The following is a 9,595-nucleotide window of genomic DNA, read 5'->3' as shown; positions in this document are numbered from 1 at the left end:
CTCTGCACCATAAACATTAACAGGGTTAGTGTTAGGAAACCAGGGGCTTTGATTTTTTTAACTTTGCATATTTATGTTTTCTAAATATTCTAATGAACACGTATTGTGTGTATAATTCCCTCGCTAATGTACATTTTTGGTTATTTTCAGTTAGGGGCTTTCATGAACAAAGCTGTTTTGAACATTGTGTACAAGCCTTTGTGTGGACATGTTTTCATTGCTCTTGTGTAAATGCCAAGTAGGGGAATTAATGGATAGGAATATCTTTAACTTTGTAAGAACAGCCAATGGTTTTCCAAAGTGGTAGTACCATTTTAAACTCCCAACAGGAATATGTGATAGTTGCTCCATATCCTTGTCAACACTTGGTGTAGTGAGCCCTTTAAATTTTAGCCATTCTAGCGGGTGTGAAGTGGTGCTCCCTGGTGGCGTCATTTTACATTTCCCAAATGACGAAAGACGTTGAGAGTCTTTTTTGTGTGCTTACTGTCTACTCATATATTTTGCTTTGTGAAGCATTTGCTCAAACCTTTTGCCCCTTTTTAAATTGGGTGAGTTTGTCTTTTCCAAATTGTGCTATAGGAATTTTTTACAAATCCTTTATCAAATCTATGCATGGTATGAAGTAAAGGTGGAGGTTCATTGTTTTCCATTTGGATTATATAATTTCCTGTGTGTACTATAACAAATTACCATAAACTTGGTAGTTTAAAACAACAGAAATCTATTATCTCACAGTTCCGGAGACCAGAAGTCTGAAATCAGTATCACTGGACCACATTTAAGGTGTCAGCAGGGTTGTGCTGCCTCTGGAGGCTCTAGAGAAGAATCTGTTTCCTGCCTCTTCTAGCATCTGGTGGCTGCCAGCAATCCTTGGCTTGTGGCTGCATCACTACAATCTCAGCCCACGTGGTCACATCATCTTCTTCTCTTCTATGTGTCAAATATTCCTCTGCTTCCTTCTTATAATGATATTTAGGTTCCATACAGATAATCCAGGATATCTCACAGTCTCAAGATCCTTAACTTAATCACATCTGCAAAGACACTTTGCAGGTAGTGATATGGTTTGGCTGTGTCCCCACCCAAATCTCATCTTGAAAAGTAGCTCCCATGATCCCCATACGTCATGGGAGGGACCCAGCAAGAGGTAATTGAATCATGGGGGGGGATGTTTTCCCATGCTGTTCTTGTGATCGTGAATAAGTCTCATGAGATATAATGATTTTATAAAGGGCGGTTCCCCTGCACAGGCTCTCTTGACTGCCACCATGTAAGACATGCTTTTGCTCCTCCTTCACCTTCTGCCATGATTGTGAGGCCTCCCCAGCCATGTGGAACTGTAAGTCCATTAAACCTCTTTTTCTTTATAAATCACCCAGTCTCGGGTATGACTTTATTAGCATAGTAAGAACAGACTAATACAGGTAACATTCACAGGTTCCAGGGATTAGGACCTGATATCTTTGGGCTAATTATTTAGCCTGCCACATGGATCTTCAGTAATTCCAGGATCAGTTGAAACAATTACCATCCTTATTGAATTACCTTAGTACCTTTGTTGAAACTCAGTTGACCATATATGTTTAGGTTTACTTATGGGATTTCTATTCTGTCCCATCTATCTCTCTGCCTATCCTCACACCAACATCACACTGTCTTAATTATGTAGCTTTATACTGTCTTGAAATTAAGTACTCCAGTGTTAATCTTCCAACTTTATCTTTTCATTAAAAAAAAACAAAAAAAGGATATTCTATGTCGTTTGCATTTCCATATATATTTTAGAAAAATCATGTCAATTTCACACAAAAAATTAAACCCTGCTGGAATTTCTATTGGGATTGCTTTGAATCTACAGACCAGTTTGTGATGTATTAACAACTTAATACATCTTAAAATTCAGTCTCCCAATCCATGAATGTAATTTATCTTTTTTTTAGGTCCACTTGAATTTCTCTCAGCAATATTTGTAGTTTCAATCTATATGTCCTTCATGTGTTTTCATAATTTATTCCTAAATATTTCAGTTTGGATGCTATTGTGTCATTTGAAAACAGTTGGATGCTATTGATGTTTCGTTTTAACTTGTGTGGCTGATATTTATAAACGCAATTGATATTTGCAATATTGTTAAATTCACTTAGGTCTAGCAGTTTTTGTAGATTCCTTAGTACTTTCTACGTAAACAATGTTGTACATGAATAAAGAAAGTTTTACATCTTTCTTTCCAATCTTGATACCTTTCTTTTTTTTCTTCTTTCTTCCCTTCTTCATTACACTGGTTAAGGCTTCCATCATGATATTAAATCGAAGTAGTGAAAGTGGATGTCCTTGCCTGCTTCCAATCTGAAGTAGAATGCATTCGATACAGCAGCACTAAGCATGATATTTGTTGTTTTTTTCTATAGAAAACTTTAGAAGGTTGAGGAAGTTCCCTTTATTCCTAAATTGCTCAGAATTTTTAATCAAAGCATGTATTGATATGCACATACAATATTTTCCCCTTATTCTGTATATGGGGTAAATTAATTGATTTTCAAATGTTGAACTCACCTTATATTAACCTCACGAGGTCATGACATAAGTCTCTTTTATATATTTATAGATTTGATTTGCTAGTATTTTGTTCAGGATATTTGCATGTATGTTTGTAAGGGATATTTTTCTGTAGTTCTTTTTTAATGCCTTTGTCAGGTTTTGGTATCAAGGTGACATTGATATATTCTGAATATCAATTCTTTGTCAGTTATGTGTATGGCAAGTATTTTCTTCCACTATGTGGCACGACTTTTTATTCTTGTCATGGTGCCTTTTGTTGAACAGAGATTCTTAATTTTATTGTGCTCAGATAATTAATAATGTTTTCCTTTAGGTTTAAGTGCTTTTTTTGCGTTTGCTTGAGGTTTACAGTCCTTATTTGCATATTCCAGGAAGTCAGAAAATGTCCAGTTGGCACTACTCAGGGTGTGTTAGAAGGCAGCTGGTGGCTGGGTGCGGTGACTCACGCCTATAATCCTAGCATTTTGGAAGCCAAGGCGGGCGGATCACTTGAGGTTAGGAGTTTGAGAACAGCCTGGCCAACATGGTAAAACCTCGTCTCTACTAAAAATACAAAAATTAGCTAGGCATGGTGGCGCACGCCTATAATCTCAGCTACACAGGAGGCTGAGGCAGGAAAATTATTTGAACCTGGGAGGCAGAGGTTGCAGTGAGCCAAGATAGTGCCACTGCACTCCACTCTGGGCAACAGAGTGAGACTCTGTCTCAAAAAAAAAAAAAAGAAAAGAAAAAAGGCGGCTGGTACACACTCGAATTTTGGGTTATCCTTGAAAGCAGCTTTGATAAACACTAAAGTCTATTTGGGTTTTTAGATTAATATTCAATTTACTGAAATAAATTAAAAATCTAGTAATCCTTAAATTCTTAGCTTTAATTAAAATCCTAATATTCTATTTATAGATCTAAGGGGACTTTTACAATTTAGTTGAGCAAATTCTCCGAAATATTTTAGGTTCCATGTATATTAACATAATCTAGTTTCCTTTTGTGTGCATGTGTGTGTGTGTGTGTGTGTGTATAAATATATAAGGGTTGTCAATTTTCTTTTTAAACACTGCATATGTCTCTAACAAGCAAAGACTTCCCATGAACACAGATGAATTTTATAAATTTAATAAAATAAACATATAATTTTGAGTGTTGTTTTCTTAAACAATATTTGTTACCAAAATTGTTTTTAAAGTAGAATACCTTTCAACTTTATAATCATAAGATTAAGTATCTTATGGAAGTACATCATTAAAATTGGAATTATAAGTAATCTGCCCCATATGCCAAGTTCTTATACACACGTTAAATACTCAATATGCACAAATTAGTCCTAAAACTAATGCCAAAAATGTTAATGCCGTTGGTTTTGTTTATTTTGTTTTATTTTCTCCATAAGTAATTATAAACACTTCTAGATTTTTAACAAAGGCAGTAGTTTTTAGCAGGCAGTAGTTTTTAACTATTAATACTAAGGCAGTAGGCTAAGGCAGTAGTTTTTGCAGGCAGTAGTTTTTAACCATTAATACTAAGGCAGTAGACTAAGGCAGTAGTTTTTAACAGGATGGTACTGCCCCCTAGGGGACATTTTGGAAATTTGATGGTGTGCTTTTATTAGCAATTGGCGAGGGGATGCTTGTATTTAGCTCTTGAATGGGGACAGGGGCCTGACGACTGAAACAGGTAAGACAATCCTGCACAGCTGAAAGTTACCCTGTATAAATGTCAAAGATCTCTTCATACAAGCAAAAAGCTCATAATTATTTAGGCCTAGAACTTTAAACATGTTTTATGTGTTTTTGGCATAGTTTTAATATAGATTGAATTTTTTTAAGGAATTTTGTTATCTTGTAAATCAGGGAGAACTCATACTTTGATTTGTTCTGAACTTTACCAAGAGTTATTCACCATTTCAGAAAATCATGTCACTGGTAGCAATGTACTTCAGCCTGTATTTGCAGCTCCCTCATTCAGGGTGATTAGATGTAGATATATGTATATAAATATATAGATATGTTTCTTAGATCCTTGTTTTGAAACATCAAATATAAAAAAATAAGCATTGGCTGGGCATGGTGGCTCATGCCTGTAATCCCAGCACTTTGGGAGGCTGAGGAGGGCGGATGATGAGGTCAGGAGTTCGAAACCAGCCTGGCCAATGTGGTGAAACTCCATCTCTACTAAAAATACAAAAATTAGCCAGGCATGGTGACGTGCACCTGTAATCCCAGCTACTCGGGAGGCTGAGGCAGGAGAATCGCTTGAACCTGGGAGGCGGAGGTTACAGTGAGCTGAGATCGCACCACTGCACTTCAGCCAGGGCGACAGAGCAAGACTCCATCTCAAGAAAAAAAAAAAAATTAAGAATTTACCATTGAATATTGTATCATCTTAAATCCAAACTTTTATGGTTGCAAACAATTCATTCTTTCATTATACCTTTTGGTGTAATAGTGCTTGAGCATGTACATATTGAAATATACACTATTTTATTACAAATAATTTTCTTGTATTTCTCTTTTGTTTGGGCAATACCTTGTGTGTAACTATAATAGAGGATGTTATCTGAATTTCATTTCAGGATAGAAGAGAGCATTACAACGTATTTTTAATCTTCACAAAAAATGTGTAGCCCTGGATTAACAATTCTGATACTGCTGTGCACAGTCAGATTTTAAATCAGATAATAAATTTATAAGATTGAAACAGTGTGATATTGTTGCCAGAAGAGATAGCTTTTTGGAACAGAACAGAAAATATCCAAACAGATATACTGGTATATATACCAGCTAATGAGTTTTGAATATAAAGATGGAATATCAAATCGAAGGTGAAATGTAAGATGATTTAATAATGGTAGTGGAACAACTGGCTAAGACATATATGGATACATAAAGCACTATATGTACCAATCTAAATTCCAGATGGATTAAAGTAAATCTTAAATAGCAAACCCCAGAAGAATCTAAAGAAAATACAAGTGACAGTGTATTGAATAGCTGGTAGAAATGGCCTTTTCTAAAGACAAAAATAATAAAGTAAAATATTGGTAAGTTTGCATAAATATTAAACACTTTTCTATTTCAAAAAGAAAACACCAAAAAGGCAGAAATGAAGTGTAAATAAAAATTTGCAGCATCTATGAGAATGATGAAGATAATTAATATATCATTAATTCATATATATCAATAAGGAAAAAAATACTTCAGTAGAACAGGGGTCCAAGAATATGAGAAGATAACTCACAAAATAAGGAGTACATGAAGCTAATAAACTTAAAAATAGTTTAGTCTCACTAATGGTGAAGAGAAAAGTATATTAAAATAAGTCACCTATTAAATCAACAAAGGGTTTTTGTGTTATTGTTTCTTAACGACAAAGCTAATAGTGAGGAGTAGAAAAAAAATAGATCCTCTTACATACTTCTGGGAAAATGTAAACTGATGACAATATTTTTGGATGCCAACGTAACAACATAGGTATCAGGTGCCGTAAAAAATGCACAGTTTCTGACCCAGCAGTTCCACCTCTAGGAATATACAGAAAACACCTGTGCCCCATAATGTTAGCGCTTCATGCTAAAATAACTTATCAGAGCAAAAATTAGACTTTAAACCCTTAAAACGGAGGGCTGATACGTTGAACCCACGGGGATGGAATATTTAATGACAATTAAATATCATACTGAAGTTCTGGAAAAGGCAAATGGGCGGGGATGGTTGCCAGGAGCAGGGCGGGGCGGGGAGGGGGGACTCCAAAAGCGCATGAGAGAATTGATGGAGGAGGGGGCGGGGCATGTAAAAAAAAATGGTCTGAATCGGAGCTGTCAAAGTCGCCCAGACTCAGAAGTGTACACTAAAAGGGTGAATTTTACTTTGTGTAAATTACATACACCTTAATAAACTTGACTTTTTAAAAATCTTGTTGAAGAATATTAAACAGCCTGGGGAAATCTAAATGGTTGATTAACTAAAGTGTGTAATTTGCAAGGCAGAGTGTGACGGGAACTTGGCCGGTGGTGGAGGGGTGTTTCCATATTCAGGGAAGACATAGGCTGGAAGGAAACGTGCCAGAATGTATTTATATTAGTGTCTCTCTGGAAATTAAACTTCGTTTATTAAATTAAACATCGTTTTTCTCCTTGCATTTTGTTTGTTATTGTTGTGTTGTTTTTGGTTTTGGTTTTTGCAGCAAACAGCTCTTCTGTTATTGGCGGGGTTGGAGTGGGGGGCGGTGCTACAGCAATTTGGAAGCACGGCTCACTTGCTATGGCTTCCAGGTTCTTTCCACCGCTTTTCTCTTCGGTAGATCAGTTAAGCCGGGACAGGCGAGCCAGGAAGTCGCGAAGGCGCCAGGGCGAGCTGGGTGGGGCGGGGGGCGGGGCCTGCGTCTCTCTAGGGCGGCCGGAGTGGGCGCGTCCCTATTGGTTGGAGGGGGAAGTAACACCTCAAGAACGCTGTCATTTCCTGGGCCAAGTTGGGACCCGGAAGGCCTCACCATGATGAGTGAGTCTTGCTTCCCCAGGGGGCTGGCGGGCTGGGCTGGGGGCTGGCAGGCTGGGCTGGGGGCAGGCTTCCCCGACCCCAGCGCAGGAAGGGACAGGGAATAGCTTCATTCCCTGACTTCATCAACCAGCTGACCTACTGACTCCCTCTCCCTCCCTTCCTCCCTCCCCTTCTCTTCCTCCCTCCGCTCCTTGCTTCCCTCCCCCTCCCTTCTTCCCTCCCCCTCCCTCCCTTTCTCCCCCTCTCTCTCCTCTTTCTCCCCTTTCCCCTCTCCCTCTGCCTTCCCCTGGCACTATCTCTCTCTAGAACAGGCAGTTGCTGCTGCAGTGGGAGGAGGTAAGTTACCCGGATCGCCTGTCTCCAGGCCCTCACCTAGCCTGGTCCCGGGGGTGCTGGGAGAACGCAGAGATGAGGCGCTGGGCTGGCTCTCATCCTCTCACCCTCCACTTCCGAAGCTGCCTGAGTTGCCTGAGTGAGCCATAGGGGCCGAGAGCAGCATCAAAATACTCCAGGGAAAAGCTCACTCCCATTCCTGCCCCAGCTTCTCTTCTAGTTCCTTATGTCGAATAAGCATAGGAGGAAGATCGTTTGAAAGAGGGTTTGCAGCTAAACTCCACATGGCTTATTTCACATTTATGCGTGGACACACACACACACACACACACACACACAAACTTGAGACCCAATGAAGGGTATTGACTTCCTCAGCATCACACAGCAAGTTAGAGACAAACCAGGGCTATGGCTGGTCCTTCTATGACATCTTTGCTTCACCTGGCTCCACACTCCATCTTTTCTTCACCAGAAGACCCCTAAGCTGCCATCTCTCTATTGCTCAAGGTGACAGTCCCCGGAAACTGTCAAGGAATTCCTAAGCGGGGGGCAGGGGGAGGGGTCCCTTCTCCTGAGCCCACCTCTGCACTCAGCTTCTCTCTCCCCACAGCCCTGGCAGTGGGGACTGTGCCCCTGGTGCTCAGTGCCGTGGGCTTCACTGGGGCAGGAATCGCCGCGTCCTCCGTAGCAGCCAAGATGATGTCCGCAGCAGCCATTGCCAACGGGGGTGGGGTTTCTGCTGGGAGCCTGGTGGCTATTCTGCAGTCCGTGGGTAAGTGTCCTAAACAGGACCACCAGAGCTGCGAGAAGATCCAGCCCTGAGGCTGAGCCCGAGGGAAGCTCTTCTCACCCTGCAGTTCCGTGACCCTCAGCTTCCTGGGTCTTCAGTCTCTCCCTCACTGTCCCCTCTTCTGGCTCCTTCTGAGTGAGGTTTGGGGTGGGAGTGGAGGGGTGATGGGGTGATGGGTAGGGAGAAGAGGAAAGGAACCTAGGCCAAGAGCAATGCCTGGGCTCTGACACCTGGGTGACCTGGGCAAGGTCCCCTGCCCTCTCTGGGCCTCAGTGGCCTCCTGTGTAAAGTGAGGGGCCCTGTAGCTCTTAGGGTCTGTCTGTGGATGACTCTCCCTCTGTCTCTCAGTTTCCGTGAATTCACCCCTGAGCTGTCTTTTAGTTGCCTCTAGCAGCTTCTACCCAAGGCAGAGCCCTGGGATTTTCAGGACCTGGAGGAGGGATCCAGGTGGGATTTCTGGGCCACTGCCCGACCCCTGTGCTCATTCTTTGTCTCCTCCACAGGGGCAGCCGGACTCTCCACATCATCCAACATCCTCCTGGCCTCTGTTGGGTCAGTGTTGGGGGCCTGCTTGGGGAATTCACCTTCTTCTCTCCCAGCTGAACCCGAGGCTAAACAAGATGAGGCAAGAGAAAATGTACCCCAAGGTGAACCTCCAAAACCCCCACTCAAGTCAGAGGAACATGAGGAATAAAGGTCACATGCAGATGCATCTCCCTGTCTTTGCTTCTTGCAGCTCTGGTTGGAGTTCTGAGCTGGAGGTTTCCAGTTCTCCCTCTCTCCTAGACTGCCCTGTCATGGAGGGGCAGAGGGAGGTGGTTGGCCATGCAGATAATCGGTAGGCAGAAGGCTTTGATTGGTCTCAGCCTTACGGGGATGGGCTGTGTGACTCAGGGCCATTCATGGGCCTTTTCTGGGCCTCAGTTTCCTCCTTATTCAATGTTGGTATTGTCACAGGCTCCTGTTGGGAGGCAGGGGTGAGGGGTAGCCAGGGCACTTCAGGAACCAGTGACCGTAGAGCCCTCTGTTCTTCATTAATGGCACTAGATACCCAGAATAAGCAGGACACCATCCTTCCCTTGCCTAACCTCAGTCTTTTCAGAAGGCTGCTAAGCAAGCCAGCAGGAAAAGAATGTGTCCAGTGTTACATTCAGGCTCTAGGCACTTTGAGGGGAGGAGGCTGAGTCAGGAATGGTCACCAAAATGTGGCTGGAAAATTGAAGGAGAGGCTGAATTCATGCATGAAGACCTGGAACCCTGACCACACCCTCACTGTGTTAGTCTGTTTGGGGTAGCAATAAAGGAATACCTGAAGCTGGGTCATTTATAAAGAAAAGAGGTCTATTGGGCCCACAGTTCTGCAGACTGTACAAGAAGCATGGTGCCGGCATTTACTTCTGGTGAAAGCCTCAGGAAG

General features: G+C 41.8%; 1 protein-coding gene across 2 annotated transcripts; it reads left to right on the top strand.

Moving 5' to 3' along the window:
* The first annotated feature begins 6,817 nt into the window (after positions 1-6,817).
* Positions 6,818-8,890, top strand: IFI27L2 (interferon alpha inducible protein 27 like 2). Of its 2 annotated transcripts, XM_054447509.2 has the most exons (4): positions 6,818-7,055; positions 7,362-7,391; positions 7,999-8,160; positions 8,682-8,890. In XM_054447509.2, the coding sequence occupies exons 1-4, from the start codon at positions 7,049-7,051 to the stop codon at positions 8,870-8,872; spliced, it is 390 nt and encodes a 129-aa protein (XP_054303484.1). In that variant the 5' UTR covers positions 6,818-7,048; the 3' UTR covers positions 8,873-8,890. The 2 variants fall into 2 exon arrangements, with proteins under 2 accessions (XP_054303484.1, XP_063508107.1); XM_063652037.1 differs by lacking the exon at positions 7,362-7,391 and having other exon boundaries at positions 6,970-7,055.
* The last annotated feature ends 705 nt before the right edge of the window (positions 8,891-9,595 follow it).

The sequence above is a fragment of the Pongo pygmaeus genome, chromosome 15, assembly GCF_028885625.2.
Source record: "Pongo pygmaeus isolate AG05252 chromosome 15, NHGRI_mPonPyg2-v2.0_pri, whole genome shotgun sequence".
Taxonomy (NCBI): domain Eukaryota; kingdom Metazoa; phylum Chordata; class Mammalia; order Primates; family Hominidae; genus Pongo; species Pongo pygmaeus.
The sequence above is the reverse complement of the archived record's forward strand: the minus strand, read 5'-3'. Positions and strand labels throughout refer to the sequence as shown.